General features: G+C 46.5%; 1 protein-coding gene across 5 annotated transcripts in view; it reads left to right on the forward strand.

Annotated features, from left to right (window-relative positions):
- The window catches only part of LOC119462195 (uncharacterized), a 125907-nt gene that overhangs the window by 92260 nt on the left and 17447 nt on the right, over positions 1–16200 (forward strand). For 4 of the 5 annotated variants that reach the window (XM_049667476.1, XM_037723544.2, XM_037723558.2 and 1 more), the window contains one exon: positions 6348–6524. In XM_049667476.1, coding sequence (XP_049523433.1) covers positions 6348–6524 — 177 coding nt within the window. Of the gene's footprint in view, positions 1–343; positions 4745–6347; positions 6525–16200 lie in introns of those variants that run through there. The other variant, XM_049667483.1, reaches the window with a different exon arrangement.

Here is a 16200-nt window from a genome sequence, read left to right on the forward strand (position 1 = left end):
GATAGAGCCCAAAGTAACGCAGGCGTGCACCATGCATGGCGCAGTCAGCGTGACCGGTGGTTCTCAGCTGCTCGCTTACAGTTTGGGTGTACTGAAGTGAGCGTGCTGAGTTTGCATCTTCGCCAAATACAAAAGTGTGCGCTCGCCGAGCACATGTGCACATGCGTTGCGGCAATAGCTGATCACCACACTGCTGTGGATCATGTTCAATGCACCAAACTATATAGGGGACAAATTTTATGTGATCCTAGCGTCGCCGGTGTGGTGTATCTGATTTTGCAGGCCACTGTCTGCAGGCATGCTGGAAACGCTGTACTATATACGCATTTTTTTTAAGCGACAGATGCCGCACTCCGGACTCCTGTTGAAAGAATTCCTAACTTTACGAGCTTCGACTGTGATGGCGAGATGACTACACACCTCGAAGGTGTGCTACTTGGGAAGCAGACGACCTGTTCTAGTCAGATGTTGGTCTCGGGCCAGCTCAACATGCGCCTGGACCAACGTTACCCACAGAGCACGTGATTGGCCTCAGCAAGTTCAGCAAGCGAGCTCGTCGCGGCACCCCGCGGTGGCCATGGTATCTACGCAGCAGATGCAGCTACATGTTGCAGTGGCCAATTGTAGTGCATGCGACAGTGCTGGAGTGCGTGCTAGTGCCCGTGCTTTAGTCTGGCCATGCTGTGTGGTGTGGGCCGGATTTCTCCTGCACCAGCTTGACCGATGGATAGTAGCACATCCAAATTGCGCATTTTGAAGCGTTATCAAATACTCACTACGATAGGATGTTTGCCAAGGTGTCTAGCCAGGAGCAGCCAGGGGTGAGCGTGCGCTGGCAAGCGTACATGTAGTCTGACCTTAAGTTTCGCATGATCAGAGGCTAGTTGAATGCTCAAAAGTAATAGAATGAGATGTGACCGCTACTACTTCAATAAGCATTGTGGCCAAAGTTTCATTCTTATGTAGGCGGTTGCGGCCGAGCATGAGCAAACAATAGTCGTCTTCTTCTGGAAGCACATAATTCTTATTGGAATTCGAAAAGCAGATTTTTGCTTACGTCAGCCTGTTCACTAAACTGCCTTAATAAATGCACACAGTAACAGCAGGAAGAAGCGTACTGATCCAAACATGCTTCTTGATTGATGCCAACTATCGCCAATAGCAGTGCTCTATGGGAACCTGCCCGCTGACGTCAAGGGGCAGCCGTCGACCCCCCCGAAACGAGTGAATTGAAGGCCTCTGTTAAAAAGAGTGATTGAAAAAGGTGACTTCACACTCCGCTTGTGAGCTCCACACTCTGCACATGACTGCAAAATTTGGCTTAGATGTTCACAACAGCGTATGCTAGCCATGAATGTGTTTTTTTTTTCCAAGCCCGAGGGGTAGTTCAGGGCCCTTTAAAGAGTATTAAGGGAACAGCGTAAGCGAAAATTTGCGCTTCTTTCGGAACATAGTTCAATATCTCATTTGTTTTTGTGAATTTTTTTGAAATGAGCAATTTTCTGAACATTGTGGTTACTTGACACGCACACTTTTTTTAAATGACTAGTGATGTATTGTGCTGTTGTATAAAAAGTGGGCAAAAAGAAATATTTCCTTTTTCTTCACCTTTAACGGGATCCTGAATGGTTGTCTGGCAGCACTGAAAGCTACCTAGGAAGTAAATTCAGGCTTTAGCCAAGCTCTAAATGCAGCCAGAAGCGCATGGAGTGCGTTGCTATAGTGTTGCTTGTGAGATCCTGGGCTGTTTGTTCTGGCGTCTTTGCAAGTTATAGCTGGTTTTGTTCCGTGCACCATGGACGCTGTCCCAACTTTCAGCGATGGAAGCATTGCCCGAGTAAATGTGCTATGAGCATTTGGTCTTTCACCAGCCCCCTACACAGTGTCACTCTGTGTTATGGAGATAGTGAAAGACCAAATCATCTTGGCATTTGGTCTTCCACCGGCCCCCTACACACAATGGTTGAAAGAAATTGATCGGCATCACTCTCCTTTGCTGAGTGGGCGGCACGGCTCACTATAAAAGGGGCCCGGAAAGCCAAACAGGAAGCACAGAAAAGGAAAATTGATTGTGGAGATGACTATGGGGCCTGGTGGCTACTAAATAGGTGCCTCTGCCGTTCAGTAGGTTTTTACTGAAGTCCAGTGGGTAATAACGCTTTGTTTTTACTTTAGACTCGGGTATCTCGAAACCAATTGTGTTCTACATTTGCCCCATTATGTCAAAACTACTTAAGCTAGAAAGATGATTTTTGACCTGTACTTAGCCACTCATTAGATATATCCACTGTAGCAGAATTATAAAAATATAATAAAAGGAATTAGTATTTCTAAAACATTTATCTATTATAGTCGGAGATTTGGAGGCTCTAAATAAAAAAATTAATAAAAAAAATTACTAAACATGCCAGAGTAACAATTCTGCTTGGGTTAAAACAACGGCAAATTCAGAATACAATGATACCAGTATGACTATTCTGCCTTGCTCAATTTCAAAGAAAACAGGTCATGAGTAAGCCTAAAGATGCATGGGAAGTATATGGCTTGCCTTGTTTCCTTAATAGATATCGATGAACCTCTGCATGACACTGTCATGAACTTTTTAAATTTCCTGAAATGAATGTTCCTATGTATTTTTGTGTGCAAAAGATTTTTATCTTATAAAAATTTTGTTGGCTTGTTATAAATAAGCATTTATGATATTTCTATTGAAATGTCAGTTATAATTACACACTTCAGCTGTCCAGACTTATTTTTGTATTCGTGGGAACAAGTGGCTGGTAAACAATGAGCCTTTTGATTTAAAGCTTGGAAAACAATACTGAAACAGCAACCCCATGGCAGATTGGGGAAAAGGCATACATTCAAAACACAGGCTTCAGAAAGAGAGCATGCCAGGTTCTCTTGTGCATTCTCTCCACTGGCTGGCTAACTATGACAGCAGCCACATTGTTCTGATTCATGGTAGCCAGGTCACTCCAGATGGTGAACTGCTGACGAAATTCAGCGCAGCTTCCTCAGAATAATCTGGCGACAAGTGCCTTTTTACATCACATGAGTAATAAACAGCAAGGCAGTGTGCAGTGTGACATGCAGCAGCAGTGTCCGTGTGCCTTCAGTGAGTGGAATAAGTGAAATTAAAATTTCTTTACATGTGTAGTACTTGCACTTTTGGTTTTTTCTCCTAAGGAGCGTAATAAGGAATAATACAAGCATAAACATGTCTTTACATATACATAATAAGAGAGAAGTATAAATAAGTCAGCGCCTCTAATAGCATGGCTGTGAAGCTTGAGATGTTTATAACATGATCAAAGCTGTGATTTTGTAACAAAGCCTTTTCTGACGCTATACCTTTTCGCGCTTCATCACTGGTCAGATAGACGCTCTGCCTGTGTTATTTTATAGGAGCAGCTGGCCGTGAACGGTGGATGATGAGAGTGGCATGGAATTGAGTGGAAGGCATCGTTGCAAAATCGTAGCCCAAGTCTCTTATCAGCGTTTGTGGGTGTGGCAAGGAGGTTCTTGACCACTGATTCCTCTGCAAAGTTCCTTGTGCTACTTTGCACTTGAGGGTTTGCTGTGAGCTGTCTTGTTTGCTGTTGGGCCACTTTGGTGCATCTTGTTTGTGTTTGTGTGAGCACTAGGAAAATTATTTTTGAAAGTGTGGAAGAATAGGGAGCAGGAGCAGCACACTCGTGTTGGGGAAGCTTCTCCTGAGTCCAGTGTTTATAACTGGGTGTAAAGCAGTTAATTACTTTCATAATTAGATTAAAAATTTTATTTAATTTGAAGCTCATTATATCAAGGTTCGACTCAGTACTTAGGCAAGGAAGGTGCCATTCCATGTTTCACATTAGAGAGTTTTAGAATAGGGGCCCCAAAGAAATAGTGTCGAAGCCACTGCGCATGTGCGAGATGCAAACTGCGTTTGGGTTTTGCGTCGGGCACTTTATTTCACTGTTTTAGCGGGAGCCCCAAAAGCTGCCCCAAAAGCTTTGCGTCAACAAATATGGCGGCACCTATCGAAGCGACGGCTCTAACCGAGCACCAAACTGGGGTCAATTCATGGTAACACGTGAAGTTCGTAAGTTAGGAGAAGTGACTGCGGTTGTCGCTTTCTCTTAACTAATGTGTGTAGTGAAGATTGATTCGTTAGATGCCGCTGATTCCGAATTCGATTGTTGATTTCATGGCTTGTAGACCTAACATGGATTAGCTTGGCTGGTGAAGGCACGTAAAGTTGGTTACTCAAAATTAAGCGCAACAAATCGCTTGCTGCTAATAGAATAACCTTTAAATTGTAATTAAATGCAAAAACACGAAAGTCAAAATTACTCTTCTTATCATAAAATGGTATAGTTTATTTTAATATTTATAATAGTTTTTCTTTGACACTGTAGCGGCGCTGCAAGCGTAAGACGCTATTCCCAAACGCAAAGCCTTATTCTAAAACTCTTCACTCCTGCATGCCCCAATGCTAACACCCGCAAAACTTTGGAATAGGGGCCCTAAACTTTTGGGGCCCCTATTCTAAAAGTCTCTATTATATATGACATTGAAGCTGTTAAAGATGCTCGACATTTTGTGCGTCTGGTCCTTACACCATGAAACAGCCTCTTTGTTTAGTTGTTTTTGTGAACCTCTTGTGCACACTTCATTAGAATTAGACTTGAGGGCAGGATATGAGCTGATAATGATGCCTGTTCACTTGAGCTGTTTGAAAAACAAAATCCGACTACAGTAGAACCCCGCTGTTACGTTCCCGGGTGCTGCGTTTTGCCGGTTGTTACGTCGTTTTCGGCCGGTCCCGGCACAGCTCCCATAGAACCCAATGCATTGGTAACCCCGGTGTTACGTCGCAACTGTGGGACCGTTCCCGCATCATACGTTCCGAACTGCCACACCGCGCCGGCCCGAGCGGCCATTTTGACTTTTCATGTCGCTTGGCTTGGTTGCTTGACGATGGCATTGGCCGCCCAAAGTGCTGGGGGCGACATTTATTACGTATTTTCGGTTTCTGCCAGCAAAAGTATGGCCTTTGATATCCGCTTTTGCTATCTAAAGATGATGTCTATGACGCGTTGCGGCCCTAAAATTGGTTTTGGCTCATAGATGGTCCGTATAAAGTCCAAGGGCGATAACGCCGTCGCTGCGCACCGTATGCTTTCTTTCGCGCGCGAGACGCAGTCGTCGGCTCCCCTCGCACCGTATGCTGAATCGCGGCCGTATGCTGAATGTGCGAGTGAAAGCGTGCGAGGGGAGCTGACGACCGCGTCTCGCGCACGAAAGAAAAGCAGGGAGGAAGCGCGCCTCCTTCCGTTGCGCTCGAGGCACCAGCGAGGGAGTGAGGGGGGGATAGCGGGCCGTATCTTGAAAGCGATCTGCGTGGGGGCAGATTCTACGCAGTGTAGGTGGGTCGGCGGCTCGTGGCCTTGTGCGTGCTGCGTGTTCTCGGCGCTCAGTTTGGGTTGAAGCGATAGACAACAGCACGAAGTTCACTTCGCTCGCTTCTGCAGCGGCGCTTAACTGCGCGTGTCCGCGCTCATCGAGTGTGATGTGTTCATGTTTGCCTGTGGGCGCTGACACCATGTTTGTTAATTAGTTGATAACCGAATGTTTACAAGTTTATACAGACGATAAAACTACTATTCTTACTTTGTATAGCTCATCGCAATCGATACTTCGGCTGTCGGGCGAAACTACTTTTTGTCGCACGTAAGAATTAAAATAATATTGTGTGCAGTTCAACACTACTCCCATTTCTCAATTTTTCCTGTTTCCTGGCTCTTGCGTTTCCCGGCTCTTACGTTTTTTTTTTTTTACGGTCCCGTGAAAAATGTATCAGCGGGGTTCTACTGTACTAGAATGGTGAATTACCCTCTTATTCTCTTGTGGTTTGTTTTAGCAGAAAAGTAGTAGTCAGTAGTGCACAAAATGGCGATTGAAGACTGAACTTGCTATAGTTATAGTCGTAATATCATTGTTTTCGTTTTCTGTGTTTGTGTTTTTTTTTTCTCTGTAGGAAGCACCTACAAAAGATGCATTTGAATTCTCCTTTATTTGCAAACAGAACATGTCTTGCTTTAATACATTTAATATATATATTAAATACAATAATACATTACATTAATACTATATTTAATACATTTTTTGTGGGATTATGGAAAAATGCACAAGGCGCAGGCGAATCTGAGAGCCAGGAATTTAGTAAAAGCCATTTGCCTAGACCACACAAATCCCACATAGGAGCCAGGAAAATGTAACAACCAGCAACATTTCAGCAGGATTCTACCGTGTTTTTCTTCAGTGTCTCTAAACCCAAGCATAACTGTTTTATGTGGCAGGGCACACTGAGAGCTCTGGGTCCCTGGGCTCCTTGGACAGCCCACCTGGAAGGCGAGTCTCCTCACTCTCATCACCAACAGACTCCCAGCAGAGCCTCTCACCGGTCCCCACACCACCACCTCATGCTCAGAAAGTTACCCTGCTCACTCATAAGAAGATTGATGGAAGTTTGCCTCGTAAGTCCTATGCTGTGTGCATTCTTTGTTGGTGGTGATTTGAGAAGTGTTTTGTGGTGTTTGAACTGTTCATGTTCGCCGCATGTCCTCTGTATTGTGCTTCTGTTGTAATTTTCGTGCCTTCTGCTATTCAAGTGCACGAGAGGTGCTGAGTACTGTGGAGATGAGTTTGCACAAGGCTTACCCTACGAGCGACGGTCAGGAAAGGGCACGACGCTCCTCCACTCCGCAACGCACAAAGGCGCTACGGCAGGGTTCGTCGACTCTCCGACACGGCGCAGAGAAGGCTCCCGGAGTCAGATCGCCAACAAACACGGGTTTATTCACCCAAGGTACAGCTCAGTGCTACAGTCACGGCGCTTACGGGCCAAGGCTCGCCGCAAGACCGATCGAGTACGCGCGCCCGCTGCGCTAGGGCTAACCGGGTAGCGGTCCGCCAAGCGCGATAACGAGGAGTCGCGAGAACAAAGGTCTCATGTAACCACCTCGTTGCGAGCCTGTGAGCCTCTCTCGCGGCGAGGAAGCGCTCAGCGGACGAGAGTTCGGGTGGAGAGGGTGCCCGGGGGCCGCCGCGCAGGAGGCCAATCAGGGCGCGTCCCGGTGACGTGTCTCGCGGGCAAGTCCAATCCCGGGGGGGAGAAGTACGGTTTGCGCGGGAAAGTAAGTCCGGCGCGCTCGCCATGTCCGCCATGTTGCCGTTACGGCGGCGGTTCCCGGGGATCGAGCTAAGCGCCACGCGCGAGCTGGGGGACGAGGCGCGGGAAGGCACCTCGATCCCCACAGTACTTAAAGCTTTGTTCTGCATGTTCTTTTTTGTATAACCTACAACATGAGTACAACCTGCAAAGACTTAAATCAATGCAAAACAAGTACAGCTTGGACCACTTATAACATAACTGCTTATAGTTCTACAGCGGATATAATGCGGTCTTTGCAGACTCCTGTTTATCTTCCCATAGAATGCAATGTACCATATGCATACTGGTTATATTGGAGCCATGCAAGACGAAATACCAGTTAAAGTGCCGTTGCCATAAATTCCCGCAGACAAGCGAAGCAGCCAAACCGCTTCTCAACTAGGTATGCTGGCCAAGGAGAGAGCATTGAGGGCGATGCAGAAGAGGACGAGGAGACGCGGAGCGAGTGAATGCAGTAGGAATGGAGAAAAACATAAAAAGAGAGAGAGAAACGCAGCAGCAACATGCTGGCTCATTTGCAGGGGTGGAATTCCTGCTCCATTTGCGCCATCCTGCTCCATTTGAATTTTCCTGCGCCATACTGCTCCATTGCCTGCCATTTGCACCAGAAATGAAGCCCTGTGCCGCACTTTGCCATACAGGAAATTTTACTACAAATAAGGCCACTTTGGCTAGTTTCGGTTTCACTTACTAGGCAAGCTCGTTTTCTTTTGGCTAGCTCCAATTCTGGCTACGATTTGGCTGTAGCCATTTTTTTCAGACGCGGTGGTTGGTGAAGTTGGCAGTGACTACCATTGTGCGCCGGTAGTGCCGGGAAGTTCAAGGACTGAAAAATGGCCAAAAGTAATTACTATTCTCCTGGTATTTCGTATAACCGCAACTAAGCGTACAATTGCGAAAGATGTAAGGGTCGTTTTGAGTGCACCAGCTAGCGTGTAGCCAGCTATGCGGCGCCGGAAGCGAGCGGTAGGCCTTTAGCCTTTTCTCCGCACTCGCACGTTTTCATTACTTGCCTTTGTCGCGATCGCGAAGTGGGATAAACAGGTGTAGCGGCTCAGCTTGTAGAGTGCGCGTGTTAGAGCTTTAGCTTGTGGGCTCCTATCTAAATACATGGGAAAGGAGAAATCGTTTTTCTCGGCAACCAGTGCACCAAATTCGATGAGCTTTGTTGTATACAAAAGATAAGGTTTAAATCTAGGGACTGGTGGAAGATTTTTGATTTAGGCCATAGATCGTTTCATAAAAATTGTCAAACATAGCAACTTTTCAGAAAATGAAACTATGTAGTTTACAACTTTGTAATTCAGCCATGAAAAGCAATATCACAATTCCGTAGTTGCATCTAATAGTGCATTAAAGCAGATAAAGTTTATGTGTAATACATGGATCTGCATTATACGGTTATTATGTGAGTGTGACTTTTGCAAAACCCTTGTAAACAATGTAAGAAGTTCACGTAAGATATAAATTGACAAAATTTGTCCGCGTTGGATGTTATAACGGATCCACTTTACAGAACTGCGATATCTGTTTTTGGTGCAGAGTTACAAATTTATAAACGTCGTGCTTCTATTTTTTTCGACCTTACCAATTTTTGAAAATTCCTTTGAAACAATTCAGGCATAAAATCAAAATTCCTCTTCCAACAGTCACTAGAATTTAACTTTCTCTCACAAATGCAACAAATTTCATTAAAATCGGTCGAGTGCCTAGCACACCAGTGTTCCTTATGTAAATCAAATGGTGCAAGGTGATCGAGCCTCTTTTTGTAACAATGTTATCAGGTTAAACGTTTTAAGATATGATACATGCTCCTCTAATGCAGAATAAAGCCTGATATGCCCCTTCTATCTCTTCAGAAACAGTATTTTAGTTGCTCCCAGCCTGCTCCAAAACAGCAATTTACCTGCTCCCAGGAGTGCTCCAAGACAAACTGTATCAGTTCCACCCCTGATTTGGTGCGCGGGAGTTGCTGAGGCGACGAAAAAGCCTTTTGGTCTCGGCACTTGTCAGCGATGAATGCACCGAATGTGTGTGCAATTGTCGCTCTTTGGCTCTCCAGTTTGTGTGCGGAAGGTAAATACAGTCACCAACTAATATTTTCGGACATGGACTGGGTCTCAAAAATGTCTCAATTATCGAGCAGGCCGGAACAACAAATTTTGACAGTGAATTCCGTCACTGCGGAAAAATTGGTCGAGACCATGAGTGCGTTTCACGTTTTGCCTTCGCGATGCATGTCATTGCGACGGGCAGATAAGTCGGCTGCGATCTTGAATCCGCGACGCTGTCAGTTTAAACATACCTGCCAACTCTTCCGAATTTTCCGTAAAATGTACGAATTTGGACCCGTCTTACGATTTCACGAATGTCGGCTCAATTTTTACGGAAAATTGGTTATATTGACGAAATAGTTTTTTTTAATTTTTTATAAATTCACACCGTTGCTGGTGGGTAGGGGCGCCACTTACGTAGGGGCGCATAGAGATGGAGGTATGTGCCGTAATCTTTATTGTCTGCAGAGTAAGAAGATTTTTCAATCTGACGTTGCCTTCGTCATCGGATTGTTGGACTACCTGACGACGGCTGGAAGTCACTGGTTGTCGTTACTCTCAACATAGAGGTGCACCTGTACGTAAGTGGCGCCCCTAGAGACGACGGCGATTTCGGGTCGATGCGGCAGGCACAGTTTCGGTATGGGAGGCTGTGGCTAGTCGTCTTACCTGTCACCTTCGCTAGGCTTTTTTCGCGAGTACAGTAAAAGCTCGTTAATTCGGACACATCCTTTGGTCCCGGCAGGCGTTTGCATTATTTAATGCAATGAAACTCTCGTTAATTCGAACGTATTTGGCCGCACATCGGTTAATTCGGACAACTCTTGGTGCTCGGCGAGCGCGGAGCGCCGCAAATGTGCGACGCAAACGAGCTATAACTAGAGTGTACTCTAACATAACGGCATTAGCGTCCACCGAAACGAAGCGACAGAGTTCAAATCGTACGGTAATGACAGCAACGCCAGGACGCTTCGTGCCTATTTGAGCCTTTAAAGCTTTTATTCTTGCGTTTGCCGGCGCGCATAGCACCGAGTTGGCCGCGTGCCTTCAAAACTGCGTAGGCGCCATCCGTGATCGCGTTGATAGCGGCCGCGGTTTCATCCGCAGCGGTTGCGGCAAAAAGTAGTTTCGTTTTCACTAGTACACTCCAGTTTTCACTCAGTGTCCGTGCCGTCAGGGAATAGAATACGAACTCCTTGAAAAGACAAAAAAAAAAAAAAAAAGAAAGAAATTTGAGCCATTCCACGCCGCCACGCGTTGTTTTCCATCCTTCTCCGCATCGCCAGCCTCGCGCGCCTCTGTCCCGTTGCCCTTCCGCCCCTCCGAACACGAATGGTCCGCGCCCATAGCTCTAAGCCACGCCACCCTCCGAAACATGAATGGACCGCGCCAAAACAACGTTAGCATCCACCGAAACGAAGCGACGGAGTACTGAAATGACAACAACGCCGGAAGGCTTCGTGCCTATTTGTTCCTATTCGTGCCTAACTTGCGTTTACCGCCGCACATAGCACCGCGTTGGCCGCGTGCCTTCATGACTGCGTAGTTACCAACCATGATCGTCTTGATAGCTGCCGCGATTCCGTCCGCTGCGGTTGTGGCAAACAGTAGTTTCGTTTTGACTCGGTACGCACGTCGGCCGCAAGCCTCCATAACTCGGTAGTCGCCATGCATGATCGCGTCGATATCGACAGCGGTTTCGTCCGCAGTTGCAGCAAACGGTAGTTTCGGTTTGACTATGCTTGCGTCGGCCGCGCGCCTTCAGAACCGCAAGGTCGCCGTGCATGATCACGTTGACAGCGGTTGCGGTAAGCAATAGTTTCGTTTTTACTCAGTGTAAAGCTGTCGAGGATGAAGAGAGAGAGATTGCGGTTGTGAAGAGGAAGAGGCGCACCGTCTACATCGCGATGGGCGGCGACATTGGCGAAAAAATAAACGGGATGTGCGCGCGCTAGTGAAAAGCCCGTCTCAGATGAAGACGCGCGCCGCGGCCGCAATGTGAAGGAAGTCTCGAAACCTTCGCCGCTGCGAGCTCTAATCAGTCGCGAGATGAGAATTGCAGCTTCCGCATTGCGTTTATGCAAAATAGAAACAGAATTTGCTGATTCATACTGCAAATAAGAGCGTGTTGACGTAGTAAGCATTTGTATCGTTTTCTTGATACCCTCGATAATTCGACATTCGGTTAATTCGGACATTTGTTTCGGTCCCGTGAAATCCGAATTAACGAACTTTTACTGTATGACCTGTTTTGTGGGCCTCGCTTTTTTTGTGCGACGTGCTGCTGCATCGGGCGCAGTGCGACTCCGGCACTCCGGTGTTTTGTAGCCGTAGAGGCTGCGAAGTGTGATGGCGTGCTCGAAGCCTCGTCAGTACTACTTTACTATCAGTACTTCCAAGTGTGTTTGAAGTCGTACCCCTCGGCAGAATTCCCGTGCACGCCCCCCCCCCCCCCCCCCTCCCCCCGGTCGCGAGTTTACGAATTTGAAAGTCTTGAGGTTGGCAGGTATGGTTTAAACTACTTTCTGCAAATTCATCGGTTCGGAACATTGTCCACGCACGAGCTTTCGCCGTTCCTACCACTACGCGCGCATAGAAACTATTGCTACATGCCTTCGCAGTAGTGGCCGGCTGATTGCCAGCAAATCCCATTTTTTACACACTGCCATCAGTTCAGCCTCTGCGCATGATCTTGCGCCAAATATCCGTGTATTTATCTATGGATACAAACATATATCAAAGACGATCCTCCCACGATGGCATGCCGCCCGATACCCCCGTTGGCTAGGCCTAAGCAGCGCCGTCTTGTTGGGAGTTGCTGGCCAAAGTTACGGTTTGGTGCAAAGTCAACGAAATGCTTCACAGTAGCTGTATGGCACTTGGAAAGCGGAGGAACCACCTTGCCAACGAAAGTGAGGGCACAACCCGGTTGTATGCTTTGATTCCTGGACACATGTGGGTGCTCGGTCTACATGTTTTGAACGTGCACAGCCTTTGAAAAATATTGTTTTGGTTATAGTGTGGTACCGCTTATAGCGTGGAAATTTATGACTCCTGCTACTTACATTATAAGCGGCCTATGCTTTACATTGAAGCCTATATTGTACTGGTTAGATCTGTGGTCATGCAGTTGTGTCCTCAATGCTATAAACATCTTCAAACCCTCTCTGACATGGTGGATTCCCCCGAAATGAAATTTGATGCTGCTACGTACCGTATTTACTCGCGTAATGTATGCACTCGCCTAATGGACGCAGCCTCTACTTGTCCAACAAGCCGTGCGTTTTTTCTTTTCCCTGCATAATGATCGTACCCTGAACTTGCTGCCGTGAAGTAGGAGAGACACGGTACAATTTGGCGTCTGATATGGTGTCCGGTGGGTACAATTGTGTCGGACGCCAAATTGTACCATGTGGCTTCTATTCTTGTTGCGCAATTATATGGACACTCCAGGCTCATTTTTGCTGTCGGCACCGATGATCGCGGCTCAATTTCTTGTGTTTTTTTCAAGCTGAAGCGTTATGCCAGATTGTTTTGCACTGATAATTTTCAACGCTATCATGCAGCATGCTCATGTGCATTGCATAATGCCTACAGTGATGGGTGTGACTTAATGCCTGAATTGCAGATGACCTTGCCACATCTCTTCTAGTGTTGCCCAAAGCTTTTCTTAGTGAGAAACTGATTATGTATCGCCTATTTATCTGGTGACCCACATTTTATGACAGACAGGCTGGAGCCTAGTACTCATAGAAAGATTGCATTAAAAGTTGAAAATGTTTGATAGCAGGTGGCACATGGCATTCTTCTTGCAACGATTTGCGGTAACCGATACAAATCGGTACTGGAAAGTTGCGAAGATGCAGGTGGTGGCTTCTTCACAAACATTTCGTCGATAAGGGGCGCACAAAGCAACCAGTGAAAGCTGAATCAAGCACCTTGCAGTTTTCCTGCAGTGTATGTTTCCCCTAGGTACTTCAATACTGCACATGGAGGCAAGTTTCGGAGCACTTTGCACCTGTTCTCCACGGAAATTTAGGCTAACACCATAGCTGGTGCTTGTTAGATCCTTGCACGCGACTACACATTTTTAGTGTGTGTGCGATTTGTGCTGCTGGATGCAAACATACCATATAAACTTGTGTTCGGGCTGCATTTTTTTTTTACAGTTTTGACGAGATGTGGCCTTAACACGGAACCGAAACTTCTGGTGTAATTTTTTCCTGACTACGAGTATGAAATCTGCCATAATCGTCCATGCTTGCCCACCACTACAAAAGCGAATGTTAACCTTTTCATAATCGCCAACAAAGAAAAAATGGTGCCGAGGCAGCCGGCGACTTGTGCACACCTCGTATCCCCGGATGTACCATTTCATCAGAGGGCAATGCGCAGCTCTCATCATCTAGTAGTGAAAATTCACCGATGCACACGCACAGCATAGGGGCATCGAATCTGATTGCTTTTCAGTTGGAAATTTTTTTTTCTCCAGATTTTGGGCTGCCAAGTTGGGGGTGTGGCCCTTACACTGGTGCGGCTCTTACACGAGTCTATACAGTATGTGACATGGGCATTGTAATGTGTGTCCACAAATCTGTGTGATGCAGGTTCTTGTGCCTCTAGTTTCTCATGATATGCCAAGTGGCTCCACCACACCTTTCACATTGCATGTGCCAGCAGGAGCTCCAGCATTGAGCTCCTGCTGAAAGGAATGCAGAATGATACTGACTGAGCTCTGTTAATTTTTTTAAGGTGCCCTGAAACACTTTTACGTGCAAGCGTAGATGCCCAGTTTGTGAAATTGGTGAAATTATGTTTGTCGCTGTGAGGGAAGCGAGCGCCGCAGGAGGAAGGCGCTTGGAGGTGGAGAGGAGAATCGCTGCGTTCGCGCCCTTTCCGTTTATGCTTTGACACCCCGATGCTCGCTGTGCATGTTTGCGGTGCCTCTTCTTTGCATGTGTAGCAATATGTGCTTTCCCTGTGGCACACCAGGCATCTCACCGTTGAGATTAATGTTGCATCCGCAACCGCGTTCACGCCCTTTTCGCTCTGCTTCGATGCCGCAGTGCTCGCTCTGCATGTTCACAGTGCCCATATGCTTGCGCGTAACACGCGTTCACGAAGTGAAACGTCACTGTAACTGTTTCGAACACAGTAAGAAAACGTTGCCAATCTGTAGACGAGGCTCCTGTGAACATCTGAGCCAAATATCATTGCACTGCATGCAGCAGGGAATTGACAATCTCGTGTTAAAAACAGTAAAAAATTGCTCTCTCTCTCTCTCCTTCGCAATGTCGCAAGCAGCTACCTTGCGAACAGGCAATCGGGCCTGGCAGGTATTGGCCGATTTCGTGATTGCGAGAACATTCTCAGTAATACTATTATTGCTAATTTGGAGTTAAATGAAAAATACACGTCTGCCATCTCAAAAAGACCAAAAAAGTATTTCATCTTTGCTCTTCTGGTCTCGTTCGATGGTCGTCTGCTTAATGCTGTGTTTCTCCTCCAATCATGCGAGGCCACACCCTGCGTACTACATGAGTGCTGGTTCAAACGTTACATGCCTGAGTCGGTCACTTGCTTCGTACTGAGTCTGCTATGACAATATTCACCAATGCATATCATCATCTCCCAAGACCAGATGTATGCTTCTACAGACGAACTCACTTCTACACGCCTTGCGTCTGCCACGCCTTGCGTCTGCCGCGCCTTGCACCTGTCGCGCCTAGCAACAGCAGCATGCGCTTATTCATGGCTAAATGTCTTGTTAGACATCGCATTGTATTTAGCTATTGATAGCGCTTCAAAATGCACAATTTGGATTTGGCTACTATCTGTTGGTTAAGCTGGTGCAGGACTAAGCCAGTCCGCATCATGTAACACAGCCAGACTGCAGCGCGAGCGCGCACTCTAATCCTACCGTGCACATAGCAAACATTCAGTGTTCCACTATATGCATGACATTTGCATGTAGCTGTGTTTGCTGCTTAGAGTAGATACTGTGTTTGCCCCAGGGTGCCGTGACGAGTGCTCTCGCTGGCAAAATGATCCGACAACTGCGTGCTCTGAGTGGTCACTTAGGATGACAGACATAGAAATCAGTAACCCGAGCGCCCATCTCGCATCGAGAGAGTGCAGCGCACGCCTGAACCGGAAGTACCGTCGTAAAGAAAACAAAAGAAAATGGTTGATTTTCTGGTGGGGCCTTGCCCCCTTGCCATCACCCCTGTGTAGCTTTCATCATGCTAGTGGAGACGAAAAAAGACAGAAAGCTGTGCATAAGTGAGATAAACTCCTCTAACTCCGCTTATAATTGCAGGATTAGAAACATTATTGCAGCAGGAGATCCGTGAGATGCCTTTTAATAGTGAAGCCATTTCATGTTTAGTAATAAAAGTGTTTCAGGGCCCCTTTAAATGCATGCATGGAGCAGCTTAACTTACTGACAAGCTGCATGTTTGTAAATAAGTTGGTACAGTACAGGCAAAATGCGCAGACAACTACATTGACACTACTCTTCACTGCTTCTAACACTAATTTTTGCCAAGCAGTTGATGGAAATTTGGTCATGTGTGTTAGTCTTTCCTTCAGAGAAAATTCATACAAGAGCGTCAGTATAATTAAAAAAAATTTTTCTCGCGCAGAATGTGACTGCAGCACCACCGCATCTTCATGTTGTGCTCTGCAGCTTGTCTACACTCTGAAAGGAAAGAAATTGTTATCCACCTGCTAGCAGAGCGAAGCAACAAAGAAACCCTTTGTAGCTTTGAGCTGCTCTCTGAGTGGATGACAATTCTTCCCGTTCATGGAACTTGCTTCATCTTATGGATGTCTGCAGAACTTATTTTCTTATTAACTATAGTCTGTATTTCAGTATGAGTGTGCGCATGTGTGTGGATGGTTTCATTTGATGCCGCTTAGACA

This window comes from Dermacentor silvarum, chromosome 1 (assembly GCF_013339745.2).
Source record: "Dermacentor silvarum isolate Dsil-2018 chromosome 1, BIME_Dsil_1.4, whole genome shotgun sequence".
Lineage (NCBI taxonomy): Eukaryota > Metazoa > Arthropoda > Arachnida > Ixodida > Ixodidae > Dermacentor > Dermacentor silvarum.